Source organism: Electrophorus electricus, chromosome 13 (genome assembly GCF_013358815.1).
Source record: "Electrophorus electricus isolate fEleEle1 chromosome 13, fEleEle1.pri, whole genome shotgun sequence".
Lineage (NCBI taxonomy): Eukaryota > Metazoa > Chordata > Actinopteri > Gymnotiformes > Gymnotidae > Electrophorus > Electrophorus electricus.
Window position 1 is genome coordinate 3,941,106 of NC_049547.1, and position 13,402 is coordinate 3,954,507.

The window sequence follows — 13,402 nt, forward strand, 5'->3', positions numbered from 1 at the left end:
CACCCAGATGGGAGAAAATGGAGAGAAAACCAGCTCCTCCTCTCGAGGCCAGTGATAGGATGACCCACCGCTCAAACGCTCCTGTTAAAATGCAAAGCAGTGTGGGAAACCTCCATGGTACGTTATGCAAAGCCGGCTGAGAGATAAGCTGCAGCAGTTTACATAACGGCAATGGGCTACCCAGTCGGGAGGTACAGCTGGCCACTGGTTAAAAACTGTCATAACACATATGCAGGCTCATGTTTGTTTTGGCTTTCAAAATGAAGATCGTTGAGGAAGCGTGCTGCTACCGTGTGCGAAGAGGCAGAGAACATACCAATAAACCTATCAGTTAGATATCATCAGGAGACAGATTGAGGACCCAAATCATAAAATCAAAACGGAACGTAAAGAGACATGTTCCTGTTGGGTAGGTTGTTTACATTCTTAGGCCAAGGACCATCAATTCAGCCACAATCAGAGGTACAGGAACATTAACATAGCTAGTAGTCCCAACTTTGACAATATACTCAAGAAAGACAGTGAGTCTTAATGGTCCCCTAAAGATCACAGACAGAGATTAACATTCACATTTAGAGCATTTAGCAGATGCTCTTGTCCAGACTTACCTACCATAGCGCTTCGTTGTCTCCAGGGAAGAAACACTTATGTTAATACATTAGGCCAGAGTCTAAGGACACCACTAAGCTAGAATCCTGTCTGGGTAAATGCACACAGTGAAAACACATACAAGGCTTTTTGTTTTGTTTTGACTTTAATGTTCAGATATGTAAGGATGTGAGTGAAGGATTGGTGGTCATTCAAGTGCTTCTTGAAGAGATGAGCCTTCAGTGGATGTTTGAAGACAGTTGTATGGACAGGAGAGTCTTGAGGTGTCTTCCCTGTCTCCAGAGGGAACACGATTCAAGACATGCTTCCCTTGGGTGTGAGATATAGTGCGGAGTGAGACAAGAGCTTTCAGGTAGGAGGGGGAAGGACCATTTTGGACTTTCTGTGCAAGTGCCAAGGGTTTTAAATGTGATGCAAGCAACTAGAGGATGCCAGTGGAGGAAACGCAGCAGTTGAGAGAGGTGTGGGAGCTTGGGAAGACTGAGTCATCCAGCTGCATTCTGGATCTATTGACGTGTGCAGGGAAGCCTTGCCAACAGTGAGCTCCAGTAGTCCAGTCTAGAGGAAAGACTAGGCGGACCGGACGAGCAACCGAGCGGCATCTCTGCAAAGGACTGGCCGAGTCCTCTGATGTTATATAAATGAAACCTGCCTGTCCGGGTCATGTTAGTAACATGGGCAGAGAAAAGATTAAAGAACAAACAGTTAATCACACACAAAGTAAGATCCGTACCTAAAATCAGAGACGACGTGGCTGTGTTACTGTATTAGTCCTGTGACTTGCACGTACATTGATTGTAGCCCCATGTACGCATAGTGGAGTATTTATAGGTCTGCTCCAGGCGATCGCCTGCAGGCCCAGTCAGAGCACTGCGCTCAAGCTTCTCCCGCCAGTGAGCCCTTATGCAGCGCACTCCCTCAGTGGAACATCCAGGACAGCATAACAACACCTGCACTCTCCCTGCATGGGTCCAGCGCTCCACTCAGAGCCTGTTGTGCAGAGGGGGCATTTTGTAGGAGGGACATGGGCATCGGGGAGTCCCGGTACTTGCACAGCCTCTTCTGGCTTCCCGGGTGCCCGCGCCTCTGGGCGTCTGCCCCCTCGTCACATCACTTTTACCTCTTTGTGTGTTGGTCTTCTTGCCCGTTTTGTCTTTTTAAACTGCTTTCTGGGAGGCCATTCAGAGGCTCTGGGCCTTGACGCGAGGGGCTTTCACCTCGGCCTGCTCGACACTCCCTTCAAATGCAGCATGACGCCATCCTTTGCTCGGTCGCTTTGCATTGACAGCACAGCAGCTCTGATGGCTGACGCGTTTGAAGGCTGCCGTGCACTGCTGTGCCTAGTCCAGCCCCAAACCAAAGACGCAGATGCAGCCTGTTCCCATGTGCCTCCATTCTCCTCATTCATGCAGTCCAAACCCCTTGTGGTCAGGGAGAAAAGTACCCTGTTAGTGCCGGGTTGGCTGTAGCAGGGGTCTCCAATTGTGTTTCACTGCTGCTTCATTAAGTTGGAATGGATTCAATGAAAGCATAGAAATCAGAGAGGAAACAAAAAAACTACAAAGAAGACACGCACGCGCACACACACACACACACAAACACGCACACACACACTTTTGTTTTTGGAAAACAAAAAGTCCCCCTCTGGGAATGATCTCTATGATTCAAGAGTTGTTGGATTACAAGAAAGTAGCCTGTCCATATTTGGAGCACAGGCACCTGATAGGTTGTCACACACCACAGGAAATGGGTGGGGCCTATGTAGTCTTCACAGGTGCTGTGGTGTACTGTACTGAGAGCCACGCCCACAATCAGGTGAGCTCATAGGAGTGGACTCACTGCCATGAAGCAATGAGAAAAAAAAAAAAAGCACTGTGACAAGTAATAAAGGATTTGAGGTAATAAATGAACCAGATCATACTGATAAGAGAGGAAGGAATTGAGCTACTGAAAATGGGGAAAAGAGAATGATTAATAAGAATTAGAGGCTGTTTAAATATCTAGATATAAATATCTGAAGGTTTATTAAATGAATATGGGAAGAGACTCTTAGGCAGAAGCTAAAATGGGTTAATAATGTGTAACATCGACGTTTACCTTTACACGATGGTCCATCTACGATGTATATAAATGTTATAAAGTGAAATAAAAGTTCTTTCAATAGATAGATAGATAGATAGATAGATAGATAGATAGATAGATAGATAGATAGATAGATAGATAGATAGATAATCTATCTATCGTGAATAGATTCAAAGGCGCTTAAATAGTTCATTTCCAAGGCGAGCTGAGCGCCCTGCCTGACTCTGGGGTTTGGTGGTGAGCTAAGGACACCTAGTGGACAAATGACAGTGGTGCAGCCTAAAAAGCTCCAGTTATCCAAAAAAGATTTTTCGCCCCAAAAATGCCCAAGTGAAAAAAAACTAACAGTTAGACGTGATACACCTAATACACTTACACTTAAATGGGAATGTCCAGCACGCTACTCAGTCAGCCTACACCACGAACGCGTTAACAGGACTTCAAGAAAAGGTCATCTTTAAAAATGGCTCCTTGCCAAATAATTATGCGCATACAATCACGTGGTAATATCTTTATTTAACTACTAATTTGATCTTTGCAATGTGGTTTAAGAAAAGAGGGTTTTTAAGTAAATTGTTTTTTTTTTAATTTTGCAAATGTTTAGCACTGTAAAGCTGATATATGACGTGCTTATTGTCCGGTCCTGGTCGAATCTGAAATCAGCAAGGGTTATTTTTTTCTGTGCACGGTGCTCTTGGAGTACTAATGGGTCACGGGTATGGGTGCAGCATGGGTGTAGTAGTTAGGCTGGAGGTTGTGTTGGGGAAAATGCAACGATAGCCCACACAGCCTCCAAGTGGTTTTTAATCCAGAGACTGCAATTCAGATGGAGATTGTATCATTGACTGTATCATATCATATTTATCCTATTTGCACAAGTAATACGTTTAGTGTCGTGGGAGATTTGAAAGAATTCCAAGAAGAATTTTGAGAGGCAGTGGACAAACAGTACAAAACACTGATGATAAAGAGGCGTCTAAAATGTATCACTTGATCTGCTGCTAAGGGGGCCACAAAATCCTGTGATCTCATCACGCAGGACACAACTGTCCAGCAGGTGGCAGTAAATTGCATACATAACAGCCACGTTAATTAACAGCTCTTATTCGAGGACACCGTTTTGAATAAATGACACGTGCACACGTACACTCTTTTTGTTGTTGCGGCTAACAGGTCACAGATAGGCACGTGGTGCCAAATAAACGACCTAGCATATCAAACTGGTGCAAAGTTTTTATTTAACACATTGGGGGATTCTGATACAAAATTGAGCATCAGACACTTTCATCATAATCAACTGTTCCAAGCTTTCTGGTATTAGCAACCATAATGTTTTATCATGCACTTGCCAAGTCTTTAATGAATGGTTAGAACAGGTACTTGTTAACTGAAGAGTTCTCCACATGTTTACACTGTTCATTGTAGCCACTGCCACAGTATTTTTCTAAGTATCAGTTTATTTTCCATTTGTGGGACTGAAGGTGTCTGGACCCTTCTCCATCCATGCAGAGATATTTGTTTGTTTGTTTGTGTGTGTGTGTGTGGTCAGGGTGATAACTTAGCACCAGATCACATTTTTCCATGCTTCTTTCACCACACTCTCCTGTGTACTTACAGGATTTTTTTTGTCCCATATATCTAATGATCATCAGTATAAGTGAAAACTATACAGTACTCTGTTGAGTGTTAGTTTATGTGGTTGGATTAAAACAGAATACAGAATACATTTCAGATCTGCCTTTTTATGAAAAAACCTGGAAGACACTCTTTTCATGCAAGTTCAAGCACTGGGATCTTTTATATCAGTATAAAAACACTAGATTCAAGTACAATGCATTGCTTTAGGGCACAGTATACAGTATTCTCTAAGCCTATACTATACTTAAGTTACTTATCTAACTTCAGATAAATATTAATAAATAACGCAAACTTCAAAAGGTAAGTTCATATTTCATAAGTTATTTTCTCTTGCTACTACACACTGTTGACTTTGTTAATATGCTAAAACAAAGCCTAAACTTTTTAATAGCTTTTCATGTTTTCTGTGAACATATTCTTTTTAAGATATCATTTCCTCGGCTCAACACCCTGTTTTATTCTCTCCTTCCTCCATCACCTCGTTGTCTGAGCTGGACGGGCTGGTCTGGGAGGTAATGATACAGTGACGCGTGACTCCACTTGCCCCAACACACTCCTCTCATCAATCATCTCTCGACAAGACTGCAGCTGGAGGAGGCACGCCAGGCCCGGGGCACTATTGGCGACACCGCACACTCCTCTGGGTGAGCAGAGGACTACGGTCAGATGGGCAGATAAAACCGCACAACTCTTCGTGGTTGTATTCCTTGTTGGAGTGGTTTTTAATTTTTTTTTTATTTTTTTTTTATTTTTTTTTTAAGTTTTGGTTTGTTTTTCTTCATTGATCCACACCACCTGTGTTTGAAAGAAATCTCTCTGCTAGAGAGCAGGGCAGAAGAGAGCTGGAGAGAAGTGTGGGGACAGAGTCAGGGTAAAAGAGGAAAGATAAAGGGGAAACACACCTTCCACACCGAAAAGAAGGGGGGGCTGGACATCATTCTTAACTCAGTCCACCTTCACGTAGCCATTAGCGTTGGTGGCCACTGCTCTGGCTCCTCTCCCCCTCCACGCACCTTCACCCCCCTCTCCCCTGCCAGCGTAGGCGTCCTCCCCGCCCCGCCCAGGCTCCGCCCCCTCGTCAAAGCGCAGCCGCAGCGTGTTCCGGATCACAAGGCGCTCCACGATGAAGGAGGCGCAGAACCAGGGCACGGCGTACTCGGCGGTGATCAGCCCCATGAAATTGTACCTGAAGCCGGAGTAGTCCCAGGGGCAAGCGTCGAACTGCCGCAAGAGGAGGCCCGTGCCGAACTCCCACAGGTAGGTCCACAGCGTGTAGATGGTGCAGCGCAGCAGCACCCTACAGCGGCGCCGCAGCAGCAGGTACATGCGCTCCACGATGAGGATGCACGTGCCGTAGATGAAGAGCGCCCACACGCTGGTCACGCCCGGGAACTTCCAGTTGCAGTGCACCACGAACTCCCACGCCGCCGTGAACATGACCTCGCAGAAGTAGCCGTGGATGGCGTACAGGTACCACCGCGACAGGGCGGTAAGCGGCTCGGGGGGCATGCCGGGCACTGCTCTTACGAGCGGTGGGCTTGGGAGATGCGGGGGTTGGCTGAAGAGGAGGGAAAAATTGGACAATGTTTATGTAGGTTGCGTGTGTGGAACCTTAAACACATTAATAAAGGGCTTTTTTCAGCTCAAATGATACTACATTTTATACAGGCAGTTTTGTAAATCCACATTAGGCATAAAATTAGATTAAAAGGAATTTCCAATGTTGCAAGTTACACCAAGACCAGGTTTAATCCATGAACAGGAAACCGATCCTCAGTGATTAGGAAATACGAGTCTATCAAGGTAAAGAATCTTAAAAGAAAGACAGAAAACATTTTTGATACATGCCTGAGACTGAGTAAAGGATTAGAATTCTGCTTTGAGACTGAAAACTGACTCGTTATCTGTAAATCACTTCCATACGCACATCTACACACACGCACGCACGCGCACACCCCTGCACACACACCCCTACACACACACCCCTACACGCACGCACGCGCACACCCCTACACGCACGCACGCGCACACCCTTACACACACACACACACACACACACACACACCCCTCTACACACACGCACACCCACGCACACCCCTACACACACGCACACCCACGCACACCCCACACACACACACACTGAACATACTGTGTGTCAGAAGACCAATAGAGGGCTGTGTACTTCAAACAGCTCAAAGCAGAAAGGAACAGCGAGGCCCTTTATAGACTGTCAGTCAATTCTAATTGAATCTCAAAAGACAATTAAGGATTCGGCTGTGTCAGGAGAAGTCTGGCGAACTGCATTAGGGCTGAATGTGGTAGCGGGATCGCGTTCCACACTACCAGTTGCGTCTAGAAATGTAACTGTGCCCTGTGCCTGCTTCTTTTACCTCCCTTTTTCGAGAACAAAAAACTTCTTCAGCCGGCTAGAAGAGGCATCGGGCCAGATCACGGAGTACTGGCCCCTTTCTCTAAACCAAGGCAGAAGAGTTTCCTATGAGTAGCCAAGCCAAGAGCCTGGCCACCATAACCATCTGCCAGCCTGAGCACCCTCAGCACTGGGCGGAGGCGCCGCAGTTGGGCTGCGTTCGGAGAGAAGATGGAAAGCAGCAGTTACTGCAGTAGTTTTAATTAAAGTGGACTGTATTTACAAAGATGTTCTTGCTCTGCTGTGTAAAAAAAAAAAAAAAAAAAGCTACAAGCAGCTGACTAGATGTCATAACCTCATTCATTGATTTATTTCTGAAGCAATATTTTGTTTTGCCTCCCATTTCAGTGAAAGTTATGTCGAAGCTGCAAAAAAAACCTATCGTCAGGGGAAAAAAAAGAAATTATTTCAGCCAGTTTAACAAAAATAAAAATGTGCAACTAATCTTGTTTTACCAAATTACAAACTGACCCAATAATGGCTATCATGCCTATTCACTCATTCACAAAAAAAGAAAAACTATTTTATAGGTCATACACAGTAGATATATCAGATTTCGTACAGAATCATAATGTCAAGGGAACCCAGAATTTGACACAACAATTTCAGAAATACCCAGGACTTCCTTCTTTTGTTTTTTATGCAGAGGGTGAACTGTAACATCAAATTACATTAATGTATGTCACATAATTACAACCACCACCCACCTGACTACATTCTACCTACAATCAATGACCACTTTATAGATCCCCTATCTTATAGAGGCATTTTATTCAATGACAAATTGTATCTCATCTGTTGTTATGCACAATTTGTCCATCACCCCCGACCCCAGAGGCATGCTGTGGTATCAACACAGCAGTGAGACTGACATAAATCTTGCGCTGGTACAAATATTAAGCACAGCATTCCTGCTGCAGTTTACAGATGTCAAAGTTACTGATGGTCTCAGAGTGGTCTAACAGTGATCACATGGTCAAGAGGAAGGCTAACAAGCTACATGGCAACAGACACAAAGTGTATCCAAATAATAAATACTTCTAATAAAAATGGATAGTGAGCAAAAATTATAGTTGGAAGAAAATATTGCATCCTTGTGAACCCCTGAGTTCACAAGGATGCAGAAAACAAAAGTTAAGTCTTTTATTAAGTCTTTAACAAAAGTCTCACATATGTGATGTGACTAATGAACAGTTTTAACAAAAGGTTGTCTGTGGCTAAAGTATGGGAGTTTCTTCTGGTACTGGCAGTAACTTCAACCATAAGCTTGAGAAAAAGATAATTGCTCCTGTTCAGCAGTTGTGACACAGCAACGCACATGATCTGATCTTTCTGGAACATGCACACCTAGGCAGAAGAGCAACAGTCTACCTGACTGTGAACTGATGGATGTTTACTTCTGTTGAACGCCTTTTGAAATTTATTCTGGTGTTCTTAACTTCAACAACAGCAGAATATTGCACACATCAGAACAGAAGTCTGTAGTGAAGAGCTGGAAACTAAAGCCGTGTGGCAGAGCAGATCAAATGCATGCCTGAACCAAATGGAACACCTAACACCAAACCCTCTTTTAAATAGATACGTGTACATTTACCAAAGCCTTTGTTTTTTAATTTTCAATAAATATATTAAAGATATAGTATTTTTGTCTTTATTCATTATTATGACTACTTAGAAGATTAAAGCCTATCATTTGGGTACCAATCATGTAGAAATTCAAGTAGTTCACAGAGGTTGACTAACATTACATTGCAACTATGTGTTGATCATGAAAGCTGTATGGCATGGAACCAAACCCGCTGTTATGTCATTGACCTATACCCAGCAGCTAAATACTGATACCTACAGAAACACAAGAATAAGACAGAATATCATCCTTTGAATTTTGCACCGTGTGCTTTTCAAACAGAACACTGACAGCATACATGTAATTTACAAGCAATTTAAAAAGAAAACACGATGCTAAATCAGTCAGTTAAAATTATGAGAGAATGTTACATTGAGTAAAACTCATTCTACACAAAAACTCCTGCACTTTAACTTATTATAGGCATATTGTAAAAAGTAATGTCCATCACGTGACCACGCGCAGGACCAAGCGTTCGTGACTTTCATTTATGGCCACTACAATTAAGAGGTAGTTGTTTGTCTTTGCGAGTGGTTCTTGTGTTCCATCCTCTAGCCAGCGGCTCTTTATTCAACATGTGTATTGATCTGGACTCAGTTATGCCTTCATTGGTCTGGAACCTGCGAGCGTCAGGGTCAGATGTGAACACTTTCTCCACAACAAGTCATAGAAGAGACAGCTGAGTGGGCAACCCAAGCCCAGCCAATGGGCAGGGTGCATCATAATTAAGGTATTATCTTGGAATCGACAGAGGGCTGCTAAAAGCTCAAAGTGCTTCAATATTGTGTTGTAAATAATATTCAGGGTCATTATGAGAGTGCACTGCTTGACCCTACTGCCAAACTGTCTGTTCAAGTACAGCAATTTCAGCACAAACCTTCTTTCAGAAGTGCTGGCTGCTACGCTGCATATAAATTAATTGTGCGAACCTCATCAACTTGCCGTTTTTAAATAACAAAAAGGACAAGACTTTCAAACCCGCTTATAATGGGCAAATCAAAAGGGTGTGACCCAAACATTTATAATTTTAATGAACTCTTCTGTGGTCCCCAGAGATTTATTTTCATCACGTCCTGTTGCACTAGTATAGAGTTCCACTGAGAAGAGCAAGTAACTAAACTTGGAAATGTATTTATATGAAAGGGCAGGTGAAAGCCACACCTGTAGTGATTGAAACACCTACTCCAATTACCCTCATTTCAAGAGGTCATCACTCTAGAATTTCAAAGTTTCCAGCACTGAACATTGTCTGAACCATTTGCTCAATAAAGATATAGCAGTGTGTTGTGCTATGTATTTGGGGTTTTCTTGTTGTTGTTGTTGTTTTTACTGCTTATTTGAGTTTTGTTTATTGTTAAATAAGTTCATTTTTATATATTATGACTTACATGAAAAAAAATACAAATTATGATGAACACTTTAAGAACTGAAATGAGAGGAAACACCTGGAGAAAACTGAGAACTGAAATAAGTGCAATTAAACGGAAAAATCTGAAGACAATTTGGAGAGGTAACTCTATTCAGTGCTAAACAGGTTAATCATGGACCTGAAAATGAAAAACTTAAAACATGTTCCACTGCGTCCTAAAGTAGGGCCTACAATCTGATATATAACGCGGTGGCATTTTGTGATGCTTGGGAGTTACAAGCGAGAAGGAATTCTAAAGTAGATACAGTATGACCATTTCCCTGTGAACTAGAGGTTTTCTCAGGGAGATATCATCAAAAAACCCTTTTCTCTTCCTCTAAGAAAGAAGCAGATGAGCCTTTATTGAATGTTACCTGATCTATGACTCACAAGAAAGTGCAAATAATATTTTACATAAGTATGTCACCACCCATAATAATTTGCTAAGTATTCTCCATATCAAAGATGCACCTGCCAAGCATGCACAATACCCATGACAAGAACAATATAACCACCTTTTTACTGCTTTCGAGTACCAGAAGTATCGACTCACTTTATTTTATGCTGTTAGTTCACTCCACTCTGCACAAAATAAATGGCAGCGGATCAATAGCACAGACAGCTCAGTTACTTCACAGTTCCATCTTGGCTCCCAAGACCAGAGCCCTTATTCTTCTCAGCAGGTATTACGATCACTGATTGGTCTCTGGAGTAGGAAGCCAAGATCTAATGGGCATCGGGATCAGATGTCAAATGGGACAGGAAGTGTTCCCATTTCTCACTGAAATACCAGCATTCATAATCCATCAGTATTTGGAAGGTGACAAATTTCATTTAAAGTGAAATTTCGTTGCTTTGTAGTTATAAATCCATTACATTACATTTATTTCATATTCTCCACATATAACCAAACTGTTTACTTTGGCTGAAAAAGTAAATGTAGTTCTTGTAATGGAATTCAGTCCCCAGAATGTTTTCTTTAAATAGTTTTAATTTAATTTTGAAACAGTACTTAAATGTATATCTTATAGCCCGAGTAACTACTTATGCTAGCAAGAAATGTACCCCCTTTAGTTTTTAATCTTTATAAGCACATTTCAGGATGTGAGGCATTCATTTATGTCATTTCAGGATATGATCATTTTGTGGAAAAATGGGACCTGACACGTTAGACAAAAAGCGTGATTCAAAAGAAAGAAAGAGCTCAAAGAGGCACCTGAGGTCTCTGGGACAATCTTTCTACCAGCCTCGCTTTTCGCAGTCCTGTGACTGCTTGTGCCAAAATGTGTGGGCAAGTAAAGTCAAAAATAAAAGTACGTTTTTGTGAGCGCTTTAAATTCCGCCACACAGCCTGACCTCAACAAATCTTGCCCACCATAAAAGGTTCAATTCAAACCAGCGCAATAATTTACTCTAATATATTTTAGCATTGATGCGTCCATTTCTTTCTTATTTTTAAGCTTTAGGCTACATGTGGACACTTCTATTAATCACAGTGAAAAATCGCATTCAAAGACGTCTGTTAGTTTTCTCTGCCAGCCCCTCTTAGCTTGAGCGAAAGACCCTGAGAATGTCCCAAGCTTCCTGAACTGCATAAGATATGTATAACAATGAGGGGATTAGGACTTTGGGAAGTTTTAAAAAGGCAAGGTTTAGCAACACGGCTGTGATCAGCTACATAATAAACACAACGGCATGATATGGCAGGCGTTCCTGGGTTTAGAGGGATCCATGCGGAGTGTAATATCAGCCGCTTTAGCCCTGCGCCGGAGACCTACTGCTGAGCGACTCCTGCGCGCTGCGCTAACACACCACTGTCCAGCGTTCAAGACAATTTATATCGGACTAAATTAGTAGTCATTGCAGATCAGCCACAGTCTAGGTTTAGCTTAACGTCCAGGTTTAATTAAGATCTAGACAATGGGCCATAAAAACGTTTTGAATCATTATTCAAAGAAACAATATTTGGACTGTTAATACCGCCTGCAATGCAGAGGGATGTATTCAACTCGCGCCAAATCCCCCGTTTTAATCAGCTGTGTTCATACTCTACTAAACTACTGGAGTCTAGCGGGGAGACGGACTTGGCTGTACTGGGGAAGCTGTTGGCACATACCGCTTCTTGAGGATTCACGCACTTCGCGAACACCATATCACTCTTGTTCGGAATCACCTCCTTTGGCATTAACTTTGTGGACACCCTTTGGTATCGAGATGCTTTGCGGATATACTTTTGTGTCGCGAATCCAGTTTCAACTGACCGTCCACTTATATGCCTTTTTAGCTTTCCTGCACTCGGTTGACAGCGCCGTGTCCACCTATATCATCTGCATCGCCAAAAACCCTGGCTTCAGTTTGGGATTTAACGCTGCGGTCGTGGCGGCACCTGTCACCACGCACAGGCCTCGATTGAACAGTTCTGCACCTAACACTGAGCAGCCTCTGCCATCCCCATCACCAGGCAGTTGGGATGCGCAGACAACCTATGCAGCAGCCACCGTGACCTCTGGAAACAGGCTTAAAAGCATGCACAGACTATCCTATCGTACGACAGCCCATGCGCAAGCCCATGCGCTGCCTAAAGTGATTTGTTAGTTAAGACGTGCGTACGCCGTTTAGATTGAATAAATCCGTAAGTACCGACCCTTAGCGTAGCGTAGAAAACGAAGGCTACACCACGTAAGCAGTTCGTGTGTGGTCGGGGGGGAAAAAAAGTATTTGCTAAAGGATGCAGCGTAAATCCAACACGGCCGACGGAGACCAGACGAATTAGTTTGGATAGCGCGCCGGGGATGAAGGCGGAACAAAAACGACATGCCCGACTGCTGCTTAGGTTAAAACATCTCAGCCAGGCTCGTTTCACGATAACACAGCACAAAGCAAGTGAAAGAAAAGCGCATTATAATATGTATACGGTCACAGGTTCTAATAACAAGGAGCAAATATCATCCTAATGCAGTCTTGAAGACGTTAACGTCGCCAGCTCGCATTTCTCCGCGCTGTTCCCGAAGTGGGCGACGCTTACCGTGCGTTTGGGCTTGGAGCGCTCAGTGAGTAGGGTCAGGCCTCTGAAAATCCATCGTGGTCTGCGGTAGGACGGGCTACAAAACAGGGAAATGGTCGTGCCGGTTCCCTCTCACGGTGTATTTCCTGCAGCTGACCTCGCTCTCCTCCCTCTCTCCGATGGTAACTGACACGTTTGACTTCACTGCAGCAGCAGCACATGCTCAGAGACGCGTTTGGCCAGGCGACGCTGCGCTCCGGAATTAACCGTTTCCTTTCTATCCCCTTTTTTTTGGGGGGGGGGGGGTTGTTTTGGTTATGTATTAACTCGGTATAAGTATTAACTCAGTATAAGCTGAGTATGAATTCGTATAAGCTTAAGTATTAACTGCAAGTATTTTTAACCAAACCACCCAACAGAACAAGGATAACACTGTAAAGCGAAACTATTATGAGGCTGAACACTGCATTTACTCCACGGGTCTGCGCGAACCAGTAAGCTGTACATGCAAAGTTTCTTATGTGAAATGTTAATGAATTTGGCAGTTATTCTATCCCTTTTTTTTAATAAAGCTCTGTCTTTGAACTAAAAGTACAAGAAAGTACA

At 43.3% G+C, this 13,402-nt stretch overlaps 1 protein-coding gene across 1 annotated transcript; it reads right to left on the reverse strand.

The window, feature by feature from the left end:
* Nucleotides 1-3,906: 3,906 nt before the first annotated feature.
* On the reverse strand, nucleotides 3,907-13,039 carry tmem229b (transmembrane protein 229B). Its single transcript, XM_027027307.2, has 2 exons — nucleotides 12,818-13,039; nucleotides 3,907-5,887 (listed from the first exon to the last, which is right to left on the reverse strand). The coding sequence occupies exon 2, from the start codon at nucleotides 5,836-5,838 to the stop codon at nucleotides 5,275-5,277; it is 564 nt and encodes a 187-aa protein (XP_026883108.2). The 5' UTR covers nucleotides 5,839-5,887; nucleotides 12,818-13,039; the 3' UTR covers nucleotides 3,907-5,274.
* Nucleotides 13,040-13,402: the final 363 nt, after the last annotated feature.

Excerpts from the sequence above, each read along its gene's own strand:
- tmem229b (XM_027027307.2), bottom strand. The coding sequence starts at position 5,838 with ATGCCCCCCGAGCCGCTTACCGCCCTGTCGCGGTGGTACCTGTACGCC.